General features: G+C 39.3%; 1 protein-coding gene across 1 annotated transcript in view; it reads left to right on the top strand.

Moving 5' to 3' along the window:
• Nucleotides 1–24,845, top strand: part of TMEM135 (transmembrane protein 135) — a 189,801-nt gene that overhangs the window by 74,782 nt on the left and 90,174 nt on the right. The window contains exon 5 of the mRNA XM_065656844.1: nucleotides 7,999–8,064. Coding sequence (XP_065512916.1) covers nucleotides 7,999–8,064 — 66 coding nt within the window. The remainder of the gene's footprint in view (nucleotides 1–7,998; nucleotides 8,065–24,845) is intronic.

Genomic DNA, 24,845 nt, shown 5'->3' with positions numbered 1-24,845 from the left:
ATTGGACACGAAGAAGAAATTTTTTACACTGAGGGTGGTGAGACCCTGTCCCAGGTTGGCCAGAGAGGTGGTGGATGCCCCATCCCTGGAGACATCCCAGGCCAGGCTGGATGGGGCTCTGAGCAACCTGAGCTGGTGCAGATGTCCCTGCTCATGGCAGGGGGTTTCGACTATATGATCTTTAAAGGTCTCTTCTGACCAAAACCATTCCATGTACCTATACCTTCTTGGAGTTCCGTATAGCTGTGGGCTCTGGACAGCGTTGCCCTGTTATCCGAACTCTTGGTGGCCACATCAAGCCTGGCCAGACCTGCTGTTTCTGCACGTCGTTCCAGCAGCTCCTGGTCAGGCAGCAGAAGCGTCTCCCTTGGATCAGTTTTAAAGGGCATGGAGGGAGGTGGGAAGTCTTCCCGCTGCAGGGATGATGCAGGACAGATGGATGGATGGACGCATTGCCTTCTCTCACCATTTTGAAGCTGGAAATCTGAAGAGTTTGTTGCACCCAGTCCCAGGAGAGCGTGCTTGTATATCCCTGGGCTGGGTAGAGGAGCCTTACGGCTCTTTTATTCTTATCTGGCAGCATTGCTAATCAAAACCATTTTTGACAGTTGTCATGTGCTTTCTGCAGGCTTTTTTATATCTGTGTTCTGTCTTTCTGCCGTGCGTTTGGACAGGAGGAAGGTTTTAGTTGGCTTCAGTGGATCCTTGCTCAGATGCTGGGTGGTGGTGGGGAGGCAGCCTCCCTTGGCCCTCCTTTCTCCAGCATTTCTGTCAAGGCAGAGGAGATTAAATGGCTTATTTCTCCAGTTTCCCATGCTGGCCGCTGGCCTGGTTTGTGGGTAATTCAGTTCATGAGCATTATTATGCTGGATTTTAATTTTTTTTTTCCTGACTTCCTGATATTAAGTTAATTGCAGTGTTGAGCTGTTCAGTCCTTTGTGCAGAGAAAACTAGAAAAAGGTGAAAGTCAGTTACAGGCTGGGACCAGGAATCCCAATTAAATACCAAGCATTTTTTGGGAGGGGGGTAGGAGGAAGGAAATGGAGAAGAACAGGTAGAGAATAAGTCAAGTGAAGAAAAAATTATCATCATCTTGGAAAAAGTTACAAATACCACAACTGCAGACTGCTGGGTCCCCATTAAGATAAATAAATAGTAATGCTTTTATTTCATCCTCTTGGCAGTGTGCAATGCTTGATTGTTTTTGTGCTTGGTTCATTTTTTGAGAGTGAGTTTTGCAGCTCTAAGTTTCAAAGCTCTTTTACGGAGAGGCTGAGGTTCCTGAGCTGGTCTGCAGCACCGGGGTCTTGCAGCTGAGACACAGCGAAGTCCATCACCGTGATGTATGTTATCGTTTCGGTGTTATGAAGATCAGGATAGTTTAGTTAGGTGGCAGGGCAGAGGTAAGCTAATTCACAAGAGAGTTCATTAACCCCGAAAGCGCATATTTAGTTCGATGGGCAAATAGAATTTTTTCGTGTAATAGAAATTGCACTGAACTGATCAAATATTTGTGTGTAATTTTGAACCTGTGTTTACATGACAAAGCTGCAAATATTCTAAAGGAGGAGCAAGATGTACCTAAAAAGAGCTACCTGTGCTATTAATCTCATTACTTTTGATACTGGTTTATTCATGCCATATTAGTGATGAGCTTTACAAAACCCCAAACATCTAGTTAGGCTGTCAACATACATTTATTATTTGAGAAAGAAGAGCCATTTTCAGTTAGTACTTTTGTTATCTAAGATTCGTGGCCAGGTGTGTGCTTTGTTTGCTTTCTACCTTCTAGTCTTCAACCTGGTTGTCCCTCCTACCCCATAATTTAGAACAGATTGGTCCTTCTCTTGTGCATTCAGAGCTTCCACAAGATAGTCCCGCAAGCTGATAATTGCTGGGGCATGTGGATATTGCGGATATGTGTCCTTCTATTACTTATGTGTGTCCTTATTTCCATTTGGGGCAGGCAGTAAAACATAATTTATGTAATAGAATTGTATTATTCTTCTAATAAAAGCGCACAAATGTTGACTAAGTAAGCAGAGAAAAGGGAGGTCAGATATTATGAAATGCAAAGATGTGTATTTGGTGCGGTATTTTCTCTGAGTGTTCACATTTTGAAAGCTGAAAATGGAAAAAAATTAGAGAAGTTTCACAAATCACGTGCAAGGCTATAATGAACTGAATGAAATATGCTTTATCACAGGATTTAAATTGTTGAGTCCATACAGAGTTCACAGTTAATTTGCTTTTATAGCAGGTGAAGGTAAGAAGTGATTAGATCTGCTAATGCCTGAATGGAAAGAACTTGTGTCTCACAGATGTCAGGTATTTACTGATGCACTCGCTGTACAAATAAAGTTCAAATGGTTCAGCAATGAAGGCAGAGACAGTCAGGCTCCTTTAAAAAAGTAAAAGACCAGAGGTACATGGAATTCGCACCTGTAAAAAAGAATGAATGGATTTTTTTTGCAGTTTTCCAGAAAATAAGAATTTAAATAAGTGTCTCTTTAAAAGCAGCAGTTCAGTTGTACTTTAACATATTTTAAATGTATTTTAAAATCATAAAAAATATAGAATGGCAGTAAATTCTCTATTGGTTTTGCAGTGATTTCATCAAAAGCTGTGACAATAAATAAGCTCATCAGTTAAATCTGTCATCTGGAGTAAGGTTTAGAGGGAGAGCGTTGCTTTCTGCTTGAAATTTTGTGGACAGAAATTAGGAAAAAAAAAATTATTTCAGACACTTCTTGTACATTTTCCTATTCATTATGCCAAAGCTCTATTTTTACAGCACTCACTCTTGTTTTCAAAAGCTGTGTGATGTTTAGCTAACAAGGGCTATAACAATAGTTCATTTGCAATATGTAATCAAGCTGAAAAATGTTATTGATGATTTCAGAGAAACTGTCAAGAACTTTTTTTAAATGTAATTTGCTTTTTTGTGAAGAAACACAAATTTTACAGGCCAGAGCTGTCAGCCAGCTATTGTAGCCAAGATCAGCAAACTTAATAGGAATGAAAAGCATTATTTTGTGGTATTCCAGCCATTTTTATTCTTAAAGCAAATTGAGCCATTTTCATTTTAATTGAATCTGTAAATTGCTGTGAATGAATTCCAAAGATCTGTGCCTTTCAGCACACATCTTTAAATAGATTTATTCTTTTCTTTAATGTGTGTTTAGAATTAGATGCCAAAATTTGTCAGGTGATTAAAAAGCATGCATTTCTAAATGAATTAAATTGCAATAGCAATCCCCTGCACTGCTTGCATTTGCAGTTTTAACTTTTGTTAAAACAGTAACTACGTTGATAAAGTATTATAAGACCATTTTATTTTTGTGAATACCTAGAAAATTCAAAACATCTGGAATCTACTGTTTTTCTTGCCATTTTCCCTACAATTTCCATCAATGATGTGCATTTTTTCTCCACTTTAGTTCTGGTTCATAGAAGTGGTTTCTCCTTTTTTTTTTTTTTTTTTTTAACCCCACTTGCAAAGAATTGGAACAGAAGCAGCTGCTTTCTTGGAGGGGGCACAGTTGGTCGTCTTTATCTGGAGATGACATTAGAGCTTGAGCGGCATTATGGAGCAGTGAGATACCATTTCACCTCACACATGATGTAACACAGTACATATACTCCTTACACTGAAGAATAATTTTAGGATTCAGTAACTTACCAGCCTGGCAACACATTTATTTCACACTGAGATCACCAAAACCATCTGTTGATAATTTGCTTTCTTACGAACCTCTGACTCGCATCTCTGAACAGAAGTATCCGAAGTCGTTGCCTGAGCCTGTAATGGTTCTTATTTAAGGCTTATGCACAGTGAATTGGATGGAAATAAATATTACGTTTTTACAGCTTCCTAAAAATCTGATTATAATGAAATATTTAACGTGAACAGAGGCAGAAGCAAATAAAATGATCTAAATTCCCAGTCAGTAGTTTCTTTGGGAACACTTACTATTTTTTAAAAGGACAGTTTTGACTTTTTAATTGGTTATCCTGACGTGATGATAAATATTTCCAAACGGTTGTGTTTCGTAGTCACAGGTACACATCCTATTTTATTAATGTATTTTTAAATTAGGAAGCAATAAATGTAATTGTATGTAAAAACTTGGCATTCAGTGGACAAGTGTCTAATATACGCACAAATTTTATAACATATTTGAAGGACTGAAAAGGGCTGACATTATAACGAGGTAATTAAACTTATTCTAAATGGCATGTGACTTGCTCAAGGATACTGTGAATTGTGAACCAAAAGACCTTGAAAACTGTTCTATGGGGCAGAAGGGCAGTTTTGACCTGATGCTTGAAAGTTTGCTAAACTTTTCCAATAGAAATCTATTGCTGAAGAAGTCAAATTATTTTATTAGGTAGCCCGTGTTGCAAGATAGATTAATTTGTGGCAGAAAAGTACGCTGCATGTTTTTATCAGATTTAATCAAATTAAATAAACAAAATTCCCATTTCAATATACTTAATACTTTAAAAAAAGTATTTTAAGTCATGACATTTGTGTTCAATGGATTTAAACTTAATCGATATCAAAACAAGTTGTATGACAATATTATGCAACATGAATATTGACTGTTATTGTACTAGTAACTTTGGTAGATTTGAAATTAAAACCCAAGAACATACCAGGCAAGATGTGTTCATTAAAGGGGATTTTTAGTGAAAGTAGATTTGATGTTTTGTAGAGATTCTTTTACTATCAGCAAGCTATTATTATACACAGAATTTCAGAAAGTATATGAGGTGTGCGAGCATATTGTTATTGTTTCATTGCTGTTGTGGTATTCTCCTTTCATACAACGTTTTTCACCTCTGTTCTTTATAGAGCACTAAGTATTATGGAGTTCGTCTTTAACATTTGAAAAAAATGTAGTTTTTTGGTAAATTTGTATTTTAAATTTCTCCATCTCCACACTTATTCCTCCATATTTGACCTGTACAGCTTGAATTTGGGGATTTTGGTGTTGGCTCATCCCAGCTAGAAAGTGCAGAAGGAAGGATGGGCTGCAGCTGCGGTTGGACTTGATGGTCTTAAAGGTCTTTTCCAACCGAAATGATTCTGTCATTTCCACCACTTATGGACATTTACGGACTTCTTTGGGAAACAGAGAGGATTTACAGGTCAGCTGTAAATTGCATTTTTTTGTGGACTCATCAATGAAAATGTTGTTGTGAAATACTGGAGCAGGTTGATCAGAGAGTTTGTGGGATTTCCATCCTTAGAGATGCTGAGAAGCTGTTTGAAGAAGCCCTGGGCAACCTGCTCCGAGGGGTCTCTGCCAAACGGTTCTGTTAGTGGAGCAGAAAGAAAAAAGGTGGAAATTGAAGACAGTGCGGGGTTTGTCCAAAGCAGAGTGAGACAGCATCTGGAATATTCTGTCCAGTTCTGGGAACTGCTGGAGAGAGTCCAGTGCAGGACAATGAAGATGATGAAGGGAGTGGAGCATCTCCCGTGTGAGGAAAGGCTGAGGAGCTGGGGCTCTTTAGCTTGGAGAAGAGGAGACTGAGGGGTGACCTCATTCATGTTTATAAATATATAAAGGGTGAGTGTCACGAGGATGGAGCCAGGCTCTTCTCGGTGACAACCAATGATAGGACAAGGGGCAATGGGTTCAAACTGGAACACAGGAGGTTCTATTTTAATTTGAGAAGAAACTTCTTCACAGTGAGGGTGACAGAGCCTGTACCAGGCTGCCCAGGGGAGTTGTGGAGTCTTCTTCTCTGCAGACATTCAAACCCACCTGGACACCTTCCTGTGTAACCTCATCTGGGTGTTCCTGCTTTGGTTGAGGGATTGGACTAGATGATCTTTTGAGGTCCCTTCCAATCCCTGACATTCTGTGAGTGTTACAGATAAAATCAGATTTTAAGACTGGCCAAATTTTCCTGGCCCTAACACTTTTATCGTTAGTCTGTGTGATGTTGTAGTTTTGTGAAGGTGTTAATTTCTGAATGGTTTCATCTTGTTCTTCTTCCGTGTAAGAAATTACCTTATTTGAATCTCAGCACGTTGTTCACGCTTAGTTTGCTTTGTAGAAAGGGTACAAACTTGAAATGTTTCCTGCTAATGTTCCCTTCACCTTAAACATTACACCAAAACTAAGCTTGGATCTAATGACTCTTTTGAAAGACAAACTTCTTCAAGCATCTTCTTGGATTTCACATACCTAAAAAGCCATTAGCTCTTTCTCCAGCCTCATCATTGTCAGGGCATGAAGAGCTGTCGGTGGCCTCATCCCCCCGCGCAGTTTGGGTGGGAATCGGTGATTTCAGGGCTAATCTTCTTAGCGGTAGCCGGCACATGAAGAGTGGCGCCCGCAGGAGGACACCTCTGGGGCTGGGTCGGCTGTTGCTGTGGTTGTCCCTTGTTTCTGAATGACATCTGGCATTAACGACGCAAGTACGAGTGTATTAAGATTGATGTTTTACTAGCAGGCGTGAAAAGAAAGTCACACGCACCAGCGGTTTTCAAAAGAAACAAAAGCAGCTTAGCTGTAGTGACAGAGTGCTCGATTCGGTTGAAACATCCTTAAAAATGTTGGTGAAAGAAACCAATTTTGGGGAATACAAAAGGTTGCATGAGGTTCGCTCTTTATCTCTCTCAAAGAAGGAGGGTTTGAGAAGAAGAATCGCGTTGGGGCATTGTCCTGCAGCGTGGCAGGTGTAAATGAAGTTAATACGTTTTGCAGTCTGGTGTTCTGGAGCTCACACGTTCATTTACAGATGGGGCATGAGGGGGTGGAAACACAAGGCCATTAAAAGCCCTCTATAGAATTCTTTTTTGCAGGTAATCATTTAGAAAAGGGTGAACCCCACTTGTTCTATGTCTAGGAAGACTTGAGGAATTAATCTCAAGCGATGTCTTTGATATTATATTTGTTGAGATACAGCTATCTTAAGAGAACGTAGCGTGAACCCAGCAAGTCTTACAGTCGTGTAAGCATTGAGCCGCTTATTTTTTAAATCACTATTTGGAAAGATAATCAGCTACTGCAAGCTACTTTTATTTATAAACTTTCTAAATTTTTTTCAAACAGCCTGCTGATTAATTTTTAACATAGATCCTTGAATGTCGGAATATTTTATTAGAACCAGATATTAAAAACATATTTCGTTGCAGACGAAATTGAAACTGGCTTCGATACTTGTTATGGAAACAAGTTTTTAAAACAAATCTGTTCTTGTGCACTCTGATGTGCCAATCCATGTTTTTATGTAAGCAGTGGTTTATTTTTCATATCTTTTTGCAGCCAGCTTGTAGAAAGAAATGTTGCACAGAACCTATGCTTTTTTTTGTATTATAGGCGGTATTAAGAGTCAGTGATCTGTGTTTATGTCAGAAGTATGTGCTAGCTGTCCCACTGGATTAAAGAAAGGATGAGAAAACTAACACAGGAAGAAATGCAACCTAATTAAACATTTCCCCAGAGTTATGTTCCCTGTCATTTGCCACACGAGAATGTTGTGTTTTGTAATGTCACTGTTATTAAGAGTTAAAAGGTACTCGGCTGCTTTTAGGAAAAGAGTTGCATCATACCCTTGTTTTTCGATACTTGTTTGTTAATTTAAGTGTATAATATTAAACAACAATTTTAAAAATGAATTAGTTTAATGAGTTGTAAAATACCATGGAGCTATTTTTTCCCTTAGTATCCCACTTTTACCTGACAACCATGACACGGGGCTGAGTGTCTCTGACCCGAATGAAGAGTCTCGTGTCAGTGCCGCGCATGGTGTTTAGGTGGTTACTGAGCCCAAAATCCTTGACAGACCTCACACCTCACTATAAACCTCAACCTCACCTGTGCACACTGTTCTAAATAACTTACTGAAGCGATTCAGCCGTAAACGGGCACTAAAGGTAGCTGACGCTTAGGAAGAAATTATAAAAGTTGAAACAGATCTTCATGAGCTGGGTGGTTTGTTTTTTGAATAACTAATTTGCGTGTGTTTTTTTTTGTGCAGGCGGCAGAAACGTTATTCCGAATGGCAGTAGCAAGAGGAGCTATTACACCTTTGAGACACGGAGAAGTAAGGCTATACGTGTTTGGGGTTGTTTTGTTGTTGTGCTTTTTTGGTTTTTTTACATGTGTTATAATGCGTTATTAATGCAATGCTTTATAAATTCCTGGGAGACGTATTGTCTTCAGGTAAGTGAAGAGGGCTGGACTCTACATGACTCGCATACCTATGTGACAGTTTTTTTAAAAGGAGAACAAGAATTTAAATCCTGCCCAGTGGGAGATTAAGTGTTCTTCAGAAAACACTCTATTTTTCTCTTTTCCTGAGTTATAATTTAGCCTTATTTTAGAAGTGACTCAGAAGAGTGTCCTTTTAGCCAGGCAATTTTTCACTGGATTTTCCCTATTAAAAGTTGTAGAATCTAAAGAAATTCATATGAAGTTGATCTTTGGGTAGCTGTGGAGAGATTACTTTATCCTTCTCTGTTCTTTTCAAGAAATCGGTAACTTCAGGTAGCATATGAAGTGTTAATACATGAATTATTCTAAAGAGGATGAATATATTTGAATATCATGTTGCTCATACATGATTCTGTTGATGGTGAATATTTGTTTCCTCCTTTGCGTGGTTTTATATCATGTAAACATTTTTCTGAACATTGGTGATTAAATGTCTCCAATATTAGGTGGTGGAATTTATGCTTAGGTTAGATATAATTAAAGAAAAAAATGCTATAGTCAGTCAAGACACTGGAAATGAGAACCAGTCTGGGTATTGCCAGAGGTGAACGCTACAGTATATAGGGTTTGAAACGTAGAAACCTCAGTGGTTTTTCATGGCAGTCTGATTTTGATAAAAATCCTAGGCAGCTTTGTGAAAGGTTCATGTAATAGACACTACATTCAGTCTGGGATCTAGACCTGGACTTACCCAGCCGTGCTGTAAAATGTTCCTTATGCTGATGAAGTTGCCTTCGTGTCTCTTTTGAAATGAAGTCCTGTATCTTTGCAGCAGTGTCGGAAGATATACCTGAGATTCCCTGTCCTGCCATTGTCCATACTTTTAGGTTTTCTAAATATGGATCCTTCTTAAGTACTGCTCTTCACTCTTTCCTACAGAAGAGTGTAATGCAATTTCCAGAAGTGTTAGTGACAGAATACGTGCCACCCTTCCAAATTTTGTCTTTAGGTCTTTTCAGAGAATGGTGCTTAATTTTTTGTGTTTAAATGACCAGGTTGCCCAGAGAGAGTTTGTGGAATCTCCATTGTTGTAGTTACCTGGTAAATGGTTTGAATTACGGAAAAATCAAAAGATACTTTTTTTTTTTTTAAAGTGTACCTAATTGTACCATGCAGTGCAAAGTACCGGGACGATTACGGGCATAGTGATCTCTGTGAATGGTATTAGTAATTGCTGTATTGGATACATCAGATGTTGAGCCAGTTCAGCTCACTGACATGGCAGAACAAGTTTCATTTTTTAATTCAGGTATTCCCTCTGATCTTTTATTAATTAAGCCGTTTCAAGGACTAGAGAGAACCAGAGGAGAAGCAGCAAGATGAGTGGCGAGAGGCTGGAGCTGTGGTTAGCAAGAAGGGAACTGGGTGAAAGTGCCTCTATTTGATGATGTCTTGTGCCACTATTTCTGTTGTATTCTGTGGGCTTCAGTGGAAATGCAGTTAATTCTAAGCTAGGTAATTTATAGATAAAACATCTAAGAATTGTCCAGAGTTGGCTTTTGGTATAAGAAGGCAGTAGAAGAAATAAAAAGATGTTTTTCCTCCCTTATATTTTTATCAGGCTATATGTGTGGGGGGAAATATTTTGACTCAAGGAAGATCTTTTCCTCTAATTCCATTGTGGAATTATAATTCCTTTAGTCTGAAAATGAGGAATGACATTAATCAAATGAAACTGATTTTTCCACAAGAAACATAATTATCAAGAGCCATATTAACATTTTTTTTTAGCTGTTCCAAGAAATTGCTAAATGTTTGCACAGTGTGTAAGTAGAAAGGGAGCCAGAAAAAAAGTTGAATATGAACTAAAGTTGACTGTATTCTGTTTGGGAAGTGCGAACTTGGCAGTGAAAATCAAAGCAGAACAACTTATTTATTGGAAATTCCAAACTACAGAGGCAGCAATCCAAATGTGCAAAAGTGCTGTTCAGCCTTTGTAGCTGGACTTAAAAATGTAACCCCATTTAATGTTTAAGAGGGAGTTAAAACTGTTCAATAATAGAAGGCAAAAATTGTGTAAATACTTATTTGTTTTAAATTAATAAATTAGAAAAATGACAATATTCTGTCTGCACTGCTGAACAGACTAATGCGCAAACATCCTATACAGGCAAAACAGGGTGTGTGAAAAACTATCCGTTATAATCCAGCTGTCATCACCAGGTGGATTTATAATTTATAAGATTGAATGTCTATGGGAAATCCCTTTTCTTCTTCTTCCAGCCTGTCCCCTTTGGGACTCACCAAGCCTTTATGCATATAGAGTTCTTAATTTTTTTCATTTATTATTCTTGAAGAAATTGAAAAATGAGGTTGTAGTGTGCTGCCAACAGTAGTTACCAAATTTGGGTACAGAGCGCTGAAAATTATTTAACTGTGGGATATAGATCATAAAGGTTCCTGAAGAACCTTCTCAGCACTTCCCTTGCTCCTGGTTGGATGGAAGTGTGGTGGCATCCATGGGAGGGAATCAAACCCAGAAATATAATTCACTTTCAGGATTCAGTATGCTTTTTTTCATGTTAATTAGTTATTTCTGTCAGTTGCTTTGGTGTGGGTGTGAAGTGTGAGGCGGAGCTGTGTAGTTCATTCTTTCTGTTAGCACTTCTAGCTCGTTCCCCAATGATCCAAAAATTGCATGAACAGATGTGATCACTCCAAATCCATGGTTCTGCTTGTGTACAGACATCTTAGGATGCATTTTATTAATGTCACAAGATTTAAAATCAGTGATGGGCACAGCTGAGAGCTGTGCATCCAGAGTGCCTGGAGCTGACACCACCTAGAGAGCTTCTCCAGCTGTTTCTGCTGCTTCTGGTCTTCATGCAGCAGTCTGAGATCATAAAATCGTAGAACATTTTGTGTTGGAAGGGACCTTCACAGCTCATCCAGTGCCACCCCTGCCATGAGCAGGGACATCTGCACCAGCTCAGGTTGCTCAGAGCCCCGTCCAGCCTGGCCTGGGATGTCTCCAGGGATGGGGCATCCACCACCCCTCTGGCCAACCTGGGACAGGGTCTCACCACCCTCAGAGTGAAAAATTTCTTCCTCATGTCTAGTCTGAATCTCTCCTCCTTTAGTTTAAAACCATCACCCTTTGTCCTATCACAACAGGCCCTGCTAAAAATTCTGTCCCCATCTTTCTCACAGGCCCCTTTTAAGCACTGAAAGGCCACAATAAGGTCTCCCCGGAGCCTTCTCTTCTCCAGGCTGAACACCCCAGCTCTCTCAGCCTGTCCTCCCAGCAGAGCTGTTCCAGCCTCGGATCATTTCTGTGGCTCCTCTGGCCCCTCTCCAACAGGTCCATGTCTGTCCTGCACTGAGGGCTCCAGAGCTGGACACAGGACTCCAGGTGGGGTCTCACCAGAGCGGAGCAGAGGGGCAGAATCACCTCCCTGACCTGCTGGCCACGCTCCTTCTGATGCAGCCCAAGATACGGTTGTTCTTCTGGGCTGCAAGTGCACATTGCCGGCTCATGTCCAATCTTTCATCCACCAGCACCCCCAAGTCCTTCTCCACAGGGCTGCTCTCAATCCCTTCATCCCCAGCCTGTGTTGGTACCGGGGTTTGCCCTGACCCAGGTGCAGGACCTTGCAAGATCTTCTGTCACCTGTTCCTCACCCCTCCAGCCTCTTCCAGACAGAGCTGCTGTCTTTGTGGGTGCTGCCCGGTGTGGCAGCCCTGCTGGAGTTGTGGAAGCAGGAGCAGCTGCAGCCAGCCTGCGGGAGAGGGTGAGCAGGGAATAGGAGGAAGGCTTCAGAGTCTGCTGTTCACGCTTCCCAGTTCTTCATCCCCTGGAGCTTCTGCTGTTGTGTGCTCAACCCCCAGGGGAAAGCAAGGAGGAGGAATAAAAGTTGGCAGCAGTGGCTCTGAGGAGTCACTGGATGTGGGGGTAGGAGGATAGAATACAGGCCAAGACACAGGCCAAGTTGAATTTTCATGTCTATACACAGAGAAAACTTCCCTCATTTTATTTGGAAGTGACCCATTTTATTTACATTGAGTGAGTGGTCTACTAAAACCAGCGTGTCACATGAGATTTGTACATCATGTGAAGGGAGTGATCGAGAAGGAGGGATGTGATTAGGATAATTAGCTTTCAGGACTGCTCTAAATCCCTGTGGAGGAGGGAAACAAATGCACACAGCACATTCAGAGGAGAAGCAAGAGGTTAAATGGAGAGAGTGAAACCCTTAATGGAAAAATACTGTGAAATACATAGGCCAACATGGACAACAGAGATATAATGGCATAGGGGTGATTCCAGAGTGCTAGAGCTGATACCACGCACGAACTCTGTGGATGTTAACTCATTTCTTCTGACATCTTCATGAATTTATAAACTGTCTTAATCTCTTTTCATCTAAAAAGTGCTGGGGCTTCCGAGTGGAAGAGTTCAGACATGTATCTTTAGAGTTCATGAAGTCTATGAGGAGAAAACCCCTTGCTGCCTCAGAACCGAAGATGACAAGGGCCGTGCCCCATGGGTTGTGCTCTTCTGCCTTCGGTGTGGCGGAACTTTCAAAATCTTCATGTAGTGTCTTGTGATGGCAAAGACAGGAAAAAAATAATTTTGCAGAAGAGATTTGCAGAAGAGACTTGCACAGGTGAGTCAGAGAAAAAAAAGAGCTTAGGCTTTATTATGGGTTCCATTTTATAATGCCTGCAACAGCTGAGATGTTTTGAAGAGGTTTCAAAGAAAGGATCACTCTTCAGTCTGCAGTGTACCATGTCATTAATTTAGGATATTTGGTGGTTTTTTCCTTCCCCCTCCCGCCAGTTACACAGAAGCCTTGTTCATGAAATGCCATGGGAAACAAAGTATGCAAAGGAATTTCCAGGATGCCTCTTTTGGTGTCGGAGGGGTTCAGCTCACAGAAATAGTTGGGTCAACTGGGGTGCCTGAGGAGACACCTCCCAAAGCTGGCTGAGGCTCTGATGGATCCTGCGCTGTAAAAAACAGGCAGAGACCAAACGGTACGTCCTGTCCTGTCCCTCCTGCTCAGCCTGTTTAGTTAGAATCATAGAATCATTTTGGTTGGAAGAGACCATTAAGATCACGGAGTCGAACCATAACCTAACTCTAGCACTAAACCATGTCCCCAAGAGCCTCATTTATACGCCTTTTAAATACCTCCTAGGTGAGTTAATGACCAACCTCCAGCTGGAGTTTACGTCGATTTCTGGTGCTGGCTCCTGGTTCCTTTGAGAATTAGCAGTTATATGGTCTCTATGGAAAATGGATGAAGTTAAACAAATACCTGCCCATATACGGGTGTCTTCTCTCTGGGAGATACAGCACGAGTGCAGCTTGAAGGGACTTGTCAGACCAGCCCCCTCATAGATAATGAGGCTGGAGCATCCTTAGCTATAAAAATACTGTTTTCAACCAAATTTGCAGTACAAATAGATATAAGAAAAAATATAATTATTGTACTTCTCAGCCTAAAATGGCTTATGGCCTTATGGTGTAATGAATGTGATGATGTGCATTGCCCTGGCAGTAGATAACCATGCTTGAAAGTGCATTTTGTTGTAAGAAGTCATCTTTGCTATGTGTAATAGATTTTGTAATATATTTTCATGCTTTGTGTTTTCTATAAGGTAAATAATGTGAAGTGCAAAGCTTCATGAATTTAGCCCAAATATCTGTAAAAAGTAATATCCATGGATTTTGTATTCATAGTAATGATACACTTGTGATTAAATTTTTAGCTAAAAGTTAAACAAGGGGCTTAGTAAGGATCTTTAAAATGCAGTTTATTTTATATTTTTATAAGCAAACAGATAAAAGTGGAAACAGCGATATGAAACACTTACTCATGCAATAGTTCTTCCCGTGCTTACACAGACTTTATCCTCTGCCTGACTTTGCAGTTGTAACAAATGGAAGATGACATGGTCCAAGTGCCACCTGTGTGACTTGGGTTCAAGCTTTAAAATAAGCACTGGAACAACTCTTTAAGATAACATCAGTTTGATCTGAATAGGAAGGACCTTTCTAACACCAATACAATTAGTTCCAAACAAGCAATTGCTACATTTTTGTGGTAAAATACTTGTTTTGGCAGTTCTTGTTCAGCTGAGTATTCTTTCGTAGAAATCAAAACCGTGGGCTACTTTGTTATGTGAGGAGTGTATATATATTTTAGAATAATGCTATTGAAGTAAATAATACATTTTTAAATGTGATAAAAAGCTGAAGAAATAGTGCAAGCATTCATTCTTTGCATTTGCGGGTTGCACTAAATGATAAATAATAGATAACAGAATTCAGTAGTCACTGACATTACATTTCTAAAGCAATTTTCTCTCTTTAAACTGCATGTTTGCATATATGTGTGCCTTCATGTATATATATGTGTAGGTTCTTTTCAACTGTGAAATTTTATCTTGTGTTGATTTTAAGAAAGAATTTCAACCTAGGGAAGGAGGGGCCAAGGTTAAGGTGACATTACTGCCAGCTCAGGGTTCCTTGCCTTCTTCCTTCTTCCCTGTCCACCGTGGCACAGCAGAGTGCAGAGTCCTGGAAACTCAGCTGTGTAATTAAGTCATGGAAACAAGAACCTTTTAATTAATAGCAATAACTTTAAATTGTTTTTGTGAGAAGGGACTTTCTTATTTTGCTTGCATATTGGAGCAATTAGAAAGAGACCTTAGGACACCTCAGTCATATTCAGTTGTGTGCTGTAAAGGTGACATGGGGCAGAGTGCTCATTTAAATGATGATCTCTTCTCTATAGGGGGATTTATTCTAGAAATTACCAAATTCTACGTTTGATTTTCAGATTTCGGGATTTGTCACAATGATGTTTCTTCTGGTATTTTTGGCCAGCTTCATTTTTAATACATGAAATGCAGGAGGACTTCATAACCGATAACATTTTAGATTATAAAGAAGTACTGTGAATCACTTGAGATGAATTTTCATTGCAATAAAATTGCTTGGGGCACACTGTTTCCTGTGATCTCAGCTCGGGGCCGTACCAGGGCCTAATCATTCCCAGGCACATTAAAAGCCGAATGGCAATGGGCTGGTGGACATCTGATCCCCTCGCCCTCGTGCCTTCCCATCACAAAGATGTCTTTATTGTCCAGGGTTCAAAAGTTCTGCTCTCACAGACTACCCCACCATCTCTGGTTTCCAGGCTTTTTTCTTGAATACTTTGTTACTGTCATGTTAATATGTGAAGAAAGATGTTTTCTCAGATTCATGCGAATCTTACAGCAGGAGAGACGCTGTAGTTACCGTCCTGAAGGCTCTTTACTTTTTAAGCCTTCTGGCTTCCGCGCTGTTGGTCAAAATGAGCCTCATTTGTTCTCACCAAGATTATGAAGCTTCCTAGCAAACCGTGTTTGACATTGCAAAAGAAATCTGGTTTGGTACAAGGACTTAAATTTTTGTAAGGCCATGTCATAACATTCATGGGCTTTTTCTGCCTTCAAAGTAGGATTGTCAGTCTCTTGGAGCTTATCCTGTTTTTTTCCCCTCCTTGTTATGGGTTGCTAATACACAGAAAAATGTGTATTTCTTTAATTTAATATGTTGCAAACCAGCATCAATCTAATTTAACCAAACCATATTTTCTGAATATGTGATGTAAGATCCAAAGTGCCAGTAGGTTTCAGTATGAATTTCTCTTATCGTTGCCCTCTTACTTTTGAAAGGTATTTGCAAAACTATAAGGAAAGAGTTGCTTGCAGGCAGATCTGAGTCCCTTTTCCCCAAAAGAAAGGTCTCTTTCTATCCCCAAGCTGCAGTTTTGATTTTTAGCCTTTTCAAAAGAAATTAGGTTTTTTGTATGTTGTGGGGGGTTTTTTTGGTTTTTGGTGGCTTTTTGTTGTTGTTGTTTTTTTGGTTGTTTGTTTTGTTTTTGTTTTTTAATAAAAAGCATCCTAGCTCATATTCTGAAACATCAGTTAAAAAACAAAAAAACCAAACTTTAAATTATTGGCGTGCATAAGTACAACTTTCTCTTTAGTGAATTCTTTTTTGGAAGTAATATTGAGTCTTTCTCTTACAAATTCTTGTAAAGGAGCAGCAAGTGGATAAAACGCATCCGTAAGAATAGAAGTGTTTTATAGTCTAGCTACTTCAAGTTTTGGTTTGGGATACATGTAAGAAGTATTTAAGAATAGTACTGGTATCTGGAAACTCCTTCTGGCAGGTCCCAATGGGTAACAGTTCAAAGGCAGTTTAGTTGCTGAAGGCTGATGTACCTTATCTATATTGTCTGGAAGTAAGTCAAAAGTAAATAAATCTTCTGATTAGAGGCAGTGAAGACTAAAGCTTGATCGGAGAGAGAAGGAGGGAATACTGTCAGTCCCCGGGGAGGAAAACCACCAGATCACCTTCCAAGTGTTCCCCTGTACAGAGTTCGAGGGATGGTTTTGCCATATATTCAGTTGTGTGAAGGTGTTATTTGTCTGGCTTGCCTTGAATTATCCATTTTATGTGGTTTATTGGTTTTTAATTCATTTTTACTCATGAAGAGGAAAGTAAATTTGTCTCAAAACCTGAGTTGGGTATGAAGAACTTTTCTGCTCTGTTAACATGCAGTTTGCCTGAGGATATTCTGTTCCTTACTAGAAATCATCATGAGCCTTGAAAAAATGTTGATGGGCTCCAAATTATTTTAATGTGAAGTGGTGGAATTCATTGGTTAGGGAATAGGAAAAATAAATGCACTGCAGGAGTCGTGTCTAGTGTAAATTTAAGGTAGAAATACATGAAAATAGTGACTACATGTTCCAGCACGTGGAGAGTTAACTGAAGAAAGATAACACATGAGTTTGGAAACTTGGAGAACTTACCGTTTCACTTCTTTGAAAATTATCTAGGTGATTCATGTTTTGCATTTTTCTTTTACATGTATGGACAGTACATCTAAAAATACATAGCGTGTCTGTTTTTCATAGAGTGGAACAATGGGGTTTAGTATTTAAGTGTTTGACATATCAGGCTATGCATTATTTTTATTATAAAGTAGATTATTTTTAACGCAGGCTGATAGTATATATCTCACAATAATCATAACTTCCCTTTGTGATGTGAAACACAAGGCTAAAAAGTAAATTGAATTATTCTCAGAAGTATTTGCCAGCTGTCTTCCACCAAGATGTTTTTCATAAGGAATAAAGTAGGGAGAAAATTACCTATTTTAAAGATTGATTTCTTCTTAAAATATTCTGATACCTTGCCTGTGTATTCCAGATTTCTTATACTTTTTCATCAGCAAAAGAGCGAGTGCATGGCAAATGCAGACAGTATAAAATTGTGGGAACAAAAACTAAATCTAAGGAAGTATATTTACTTTCTAATCTAGTTTTTGTTTTAACATGACTCTGATCAACAAGGACTATGGGGGAGTATATGAGATATTAAGATAATTGTACTTGATTTTTTTTTCTCATTACAAAATGTTACTTCAAACACAGACATTTCTTTTCTGTAAGCTGGCAGGAGTTGTTTAACAAATATTCAAATTGCAGTCTTATATGTCATGGCCTTGGAATGAAACATCTTGCTTGATACTTAAAATGTGCCCCCAAAGACAGAATCTGGCAACTCCATTGTTCAGCCAGAGGAAGAATCATCTCTGGGGAGAATTTTACTTCTGTACGTGAGGAAAGGCACAGTAGATGTTAGAGGAGGTTGGTACTTGAGTTCTCCTTTCTCGCTTCAGTGTTGTTGATATTAATGTTATCTTAATGCATTCATATAGTTGAAGAAATAGGCAACTGTAAAAAGCTATTTAAACTGATAAAGCTAAGAGAGTGTCCACATTCCTGTATGCATTTGAGAATGCTAAATACTTAACAAAGATGTAAATGAAACATATACTCAACAGATCTTCAGGTTCTATGCAAGTTGTGCATCTCAAGTTGTTGGAATCAGAGTCTTGCCAATGTATGAATGCATTGTCATTTTCTTTAGCAGTTTACAATAAAAATATCCGCATGTCAAGTAACTCATTGGTTGTACTGGAAGAACAGCCACTTTGAAGAAGGGATAGTTTAACTTCAGTGTAAACGTTATTTACATTCAATGATTTTCAACAGATGAAATTGAATATTGCTTTAGGGAAACAATGCAAATGTAAAAATCATGTTAAAGGGATTGGCAGTGTTTCCTGCTTGCTCTTCAGAGTTTTCTTTGAATTCCATTATTTAAATAATGTCCTCCTGTTTCTATGGCAGATGTAGGAGTGGCTCATGACTATTCATAAAAGCCCGGTTGATGGGACAAGTCAGTTTGACAAGAAACAAATACCAACATAGATTGCAATGACTGAGGATTTGAGATCGATCTTGGGCTTCGCATCATAAGCTTTTTCTTCTAGTCAAGTGACTGGGTGTAAGAGGAGATCACTATATTTCTTCTTGTCGAGTCGTATTTTTAATGTTCTCAGTCATTCTGCTTTTCCAGTTCAAGTTATTTTATGCTCCTTTTCCATATGTTACACCTGTAAAAATATCTTCCAGCTGGGAAGCAGCTTGGCAGAAGAGGACCCAGGGGTCCTGGTGGACACCAAGTTGAACCAGCTGAACGAGCACTTGCTGCAAAGGTGCCTAAGGGTGTCCTGGGCTGCGTTAGATGAAGTGTAACCAGCAATATTTGAGAGAGGAGATCCTTCCTCTCTGCTCAGCGCTGGTGAGGCCACACCTGGAGTGTCGTGTCCAGTTCTGGGCTCCTCAGTACAACAGAGACATGGACACGCTGGAGTGAGTCAAATGAAGGGCTACAAAGATGATGAAGGGACTGGAGCATCTATCCTGTGAGGAAAGGCTGAGAGAGCTGGGACTGTTCAGCCTGGGGAAGAGAAGTCTTAGGGCGATCTCATCAGTGTATATAAATACCTGAAGGGAGGGTGCAAAGAAGATGGAGCCAGGCTCTTTCAGTGGTGCCCAGTGCCAGGACCAGAGGCCATGGGCACAACTCGAAACAGAGGAGGTGTCATCTGAGCATCAGGAAACACTTTTTTATTGTGAGGGTGACCAAGTAACGCTGGCTCTGGTGTTCCAGGGAAGCTGTAGAGTTCCAGTGCTTGGAGATATTCAAAAGTTGCTGGACGTGGTCTTGGGCAACTGGGTCTGGGTGGCCCTGCTAGAGCAGGAGGACTGGACCAGATGACCTCTGGAGGTCCATTCCAACCCCAACTGTTCTGTGACTCTGTGGGCTTCTGTCTGTGGAAATTTTCAAACTGTGCTGTGTATTTTTCTATATGTGTAAAACTAGGATATTGACACTTTTATTTGGTATCACATTTCATTAATATTATATAAAAATTGTATTTTAAATGATCCTTATATAAATATTAAGCCGTACCAAAAAATCAAAAGACAGTACCTAAAGTAAACAATTCCATTTTATGGAGACTAAGTGTTTTAGTATGCCTTCCAAAAAGTGGAGATGTGAGAAAATACTATTTGTTTTGTCAGATTTATAGGGAGAATTACTAGAATTTGGAACTGATACCCAAAACAGGATGTAGTGTCTCTGCTGTAATATTAATTTACTGTGGGCGGTTCTGGGTGCCACAGTATAGAAAAGATAAAAAGCTACTGGAGAGTGTCCAGAAGAGGCTACGAAGTTGGTGAAGGGTTTGGAGAGGAAGCCGTATGAGGAGCGGCTGAAGTCACTGGGTTTGTTCAGCCGGGAGGAGACTGAGGGGAGAGAGACCTCATGGCGGCTGCAGCTTCCTCACCAGGGGAGGAGGAGGGGCAGGGCTGAGCTCTTCTCTGGTGACCAGTGACAGAACCCGAGGGAATGGCAGGAAGATGTGCCAGGGGAGGGTCAGGTTGGACATGAGGAAAAGGTTCTTCCCCCAGAGGGTGCTGGACACTGGAACAGGCTCCCCAGGGAGGTGTCCCGGCCCCAACCTGACAGTGTTCAAGAAGAGACTGGACAACGGCCTCAGACACACGGTGTGACCTGTGGGGTTGTCCTGTGCAGGGACAGGAGCTGGACTCGATGATCCTGGTGGGTCCCTTCCAGCTCAGGACATTCTATGATTGATTGGTGGTGGGAGGGAAGAGGCTGTGGAACATCTCCATGGTATGAGAGATTGTGATCCTCACTGGGTGAGCCCAGCTGGCTGTCATGGCCACCATCAGCCTGGTACCGCACTCTGGTCTGAAATCAGTTCATACTAAAAAAATCTTTCGTTTTCTTCCTTCTTTTAAAGAACTTTCAGGAATTTGCCCTGGGAGACTAACCCTATGCCCTAGGTAAGAGCATGTTTAGGAGAACAGTCCAGCCTTAGACATTTATATACCTCTTCAAATGTAAAGCAAGCCTTTGTTATGGAAGAGGTCAAATGCCATTGCTCAGCGCTCGAGTGTGAGCATTGTGGGTATTGGACAATCAGTAATAGTTGAATAGTTGATGTTCTGTAGTAGATGCCTGCACTGCTTTATTGTAATATTTTATCATAATATATTTACAATATTAAATTGCTATCTTCGCAGAAAGATTTGTATTGTTTTTCTTGACTAGTATCTTAGTGGCAGACGGTTACGAGAGGTGAAGATCTGCCAGCAGCAGGAATGTTCGCATGAGCGAACTGTTGGAACATTTCTCCGCTCTGAACCATGAAACCAATCTGTTCCTGTCGGTTACAATTTTATGGAAACTAATTCTTTGTTGATGGAATCAGTGAAAAATATGTGGTTCTGATTAGCAAACAGTATGCGAAGTTTCTTAAGGTCATGGGGAACATTCCTCTGGACATATGCGTGTGTTCAGATGTGTGCGTATGACTATGCATATATATATTATATATGTGACTTGGTATATTAAAAATTATAGTTTAATTTCGTTTTTTATATATACTTGTTTGAAAATATTTGTACTATAATTGATAAAATGATGATATGGTTTATTAAATATTTGTTTGTTATAGTAGAATAAATATTCAGTTTAGTTGTTTCTAAGTTTCAGAAACTTATTGAACTCTGCAACCCTCAAAATAATATGTATTATTTACTATGTAACAAACTCAAATAATGAGCCATTTTTGAAGTAGCACTGTTTTCTGTGGGAAATACGCATTATTCAAGTGACTGCCTGGATAAAATAATGACCTTTCATTTTTAAGTATCCTGCAGAGCTGCAAAAAAAATAAATTGGTATCTGCAGTCTGCCTAATAGACTGCTCACTACAGCACCACATGCAATTAAGCACAAATGATTTTCTGGTTAAGACAGGCTCAAGACTGATTTAGCAATGAAACTTAATTACTTCTAACCCTTAGAGAAAATGGCCCAACAAGGTTAAGGTTGTTGGCAGGGCAATGTGGGAAAGCTGTTGCTGAAACTCCCTTCCCCATTTCTGATTTTCTCTTAGCGATACTTAGCACTGTTAACCTTAAATTAAGTAAATATCCCCACAAAAAATGTGTGTTATGTTCTGTCATTGTGACAGGCTAAAGGCAAAAAGAAAGATAATGAAACTCTGCAGCTTCTGAAAAGTGTTCGGATCAAATCCAACTGCTTTGTCCTATGGGTGAAGTTCTTTGCTAGTGGAAATTAAAGCTTAAAAATTAGTTCTCAAATGCCTGTGTAAGCGTAAGGTCACTGTTCTGGCCACAGAAATCTCAGGCTAAAAGCTAAAGCTCAGTGCACGTGTGCTTTCCTGACAATTTGTCATAGGTAAATTTTTTCTTTATTATTTTACTCAAGTTATAGGAAAACATGGTGAAAGAACTGAGTATTAAAAAAAAGAAATCATGTTAACAAACTACTTTATACCCAAAATTGCTTCGTTTGAGTTTTTATGAACGTGTTATTTAAAGGAAATAGGAACTTCAATTCTATGACTCCAAGGAATACATCTGGAATAACAATTCAGAGGGACATATGGCATCAATTGGCTTATATTTTCCTATATGGGGGTTCTGATTGCAGTAAAAGGGAAAACTGTTCATTAATTATGCAGAATTAAAAATACAGATACTGTGTTGTTGTTTATATACCCTGTTGAAGTACAGTGAGTTCTGAAAAAAAAATGTGGAAGTTGAGCAAAGGAAATTGGCTTTTCTGCTTGTCCGCTGTGACAATAATTTGCTCTACTTTTCTAGTATGTTTTCCCCCTTAAAGATTTCGACTCCCTTACTCTTATCTCTTCATATAGGTAAATCTCTCGTTCACCTCGATGGAATTTTCATTTACAAAGAGAAGTAATTTTGCGGTTCTTATTTGTTCAATATAATCTTCTATTCCTTAGTGTTCCAAGTGTTCCTGCTAACAACTATGGACATATTTATCAATGGAAATATTCATGGTAACAAAACTAAACATGTGCCTAAATATTTGGAAGAGTTTGCAGCATGAGACACTAATCCCCAAAGGCAGGTTCTGCACATGCTCTAGTGCTTTACTCAGTAGGGAATGAATTTAAGTATGTGTATATGTCCCCTTGATTTCAACAGTATTTAAACGAACAAGTGACTTAAACTTTTTGCTACTCAGGAAATAATAATTCAAGCATGTACTTGAATTTTTTTTTCTTTTTTTTTTTAAATCAGAGGATTGACAGATTTATTGGGATGAGCACTGTCTTAGCCTTATATTTACAATCCCTGGAATATTTACCAACCCTGGCATGTATTTACCATCCCCGGTGTATCTGGGGTATTTCTCATTATAATGAAGAGGAGTAGTTTTTCTTTTGTCTAGTAAACAGCCATTTTAAAAATGATGCTGAGATTTCTCCTTAAACACATAAGTGTAGCTTTTAATAATCTATTTTGTAGATGGGCTTGTAGCACCATCAGTCAGTAGAGCTTATCAGTCTCTCCCTTTCTTCACCTATTTTCAATTGCATATGTTTTTACTTTGAACTGCTCAGGCTGAAATTTTCTAAAGCAAATGAGGACTGTGCCCATGATATAAGTGTTCTTCGCTCTGCAATCTTGATTCACCTCCCTTCAAGAAGGTGCAAAACCCACCATGCAATGAAGTAAGGAAAGACCTGAGTTACACGAGCAACATGTATCAAGAACCTCATGGACTTAATAGGGGATGATTCCTGCTCTGAACAGTTAACTAAATTGTCTTGGAAAAAGGCTGGAAAAAAGTGTAGTATTAACATCTTCGCATGAGGCTTGGGTAGGTACGCGGCTAACTTGGGATAACATTGACAGCATTGCTGTTTCCTTTTGTATATCGCCGAAGTGTTCAGAATATAGACAGAGGTGAACTGTGTTCATTACAAAGTTCCTCTCTGGCTTTATAATTTTCTAAGACAGGTACTTTGACTCCCGTGCATGTGTTGGATGTTAAATCTCTGTTAACTTGTTTGTAAGAAGAGTTCAACAGTAATTTTTAGTTTACTTCTCTGAATTTTCTTCGCTCTGAGCTGTGCCATTTTATGGTCCGTGCAGAATGGAACTGAACAGAGGCAGATGTGGAAGTATTTCTTTTCAGTACCCGTGTTTTGTACATGATGTGCTTCTCTCTCCTGCGGCATTAATTACTGCTCATTTGACTTCATGTAAATTCAGGAGAAAAATGTAGACAAGTAAAATTTCCATGTGTCATCTGCATGCCCTTGAACTTAGTTTTACTTTGCAAGGTCAGCGTGCAAGAGACCGTGAGTGGGTACAGTTTTCCAGTCATGAGAAAAGTGCTTGGAATTCCAGACTTTTGGAAGTGTGCACGTAGGTTTAGTAAAACTTATTTTTTTAAAGAAAAACCTGGTTTAAGTTGCTGAAACTCAGAACTTTTATGTTATCCAATCTGTCCCTGGAAATGTCTATCAAACTTAAAGAAAGTGTCCTTGACTGACTTTTTATGTGAACGGTAGTGATGATGTGGAAAGGAAAGATTGATTGATACCTGTTTTCATATTCATGGTAGCCACTGAAGATCCTAAAGTTCATTCTCCTGTTTCATCTCGAATAGAAAAGAGCCATTTAAAAGCAGCAGCTGATAGACAATATGGCCTCGTAGAGGCAGTGGTTGTCAAGAAATAATCTCAGTGTGAGACATTAAATGCCCATTTTACAAAATGTGTCCTTTCAACAGTTAACCCTACTTCTGAAACCACCTTTAATTAGTATGTTTTCGTAATTTAATCTCCCAATATAAATTATTTCAGTTCAAGGAAATGCAATTTCTAGAAATATAATTTAGCCCTGAGGTTCACAAAATAGTTTGATTATTTTAATGTGACAGTATGGGAAATATTGTAAGTAATGGAACTGTGTATGCAAAAGACAGAAATACATCATTATGGTAAATTGTACTTGGTGGAACTGTATTAAATGCAGTCTCATTTGAGATTAACTATGATACTGTAAAATATCACTCATTAGTACTTTGCTAACATTGCACAGATGGTTTATATGGCAATCGATCTGTTAATGCAGAAAAAAGAAAGGTAATTTATCCTAAAATACGCCACAGAGAGATTTATTTTCATTGACTCTGACAAATGCTATAGAGACATTTATTTTCATGGACTCTAACAAATGCTTTGGGATAAGTGTTTTCCTAGCATATGTTAAAACATCAGTAAAGACTTCACTGCAACAGCTATTGAAGTGCTGCTCAGCAATGGACATGGTGACAAATAACTGGCTAGAAAAAAGTTCCTCCCTCATTCG

Source organism: Caloenas nicobarica, chromosome 1 (genome assembly GCF_036013445.1).
Source record: "Caloenas nicobarica isolate bCalNic1 chromosome 1, bCalNic1.hap1, whole genome shotgun sequence".
Taxonomy (NCBI): domain Eukaryota; kingdom Metazoa; phylum Chordata; class Aves; order Columbiformes; family Columbidae; genus Caloenas; species Caloenas nicobarica.
Note: the sequence above shows the minus strand (reverse complement) of the source record. Positions and strands in the feature narration are given on the sequence as shown.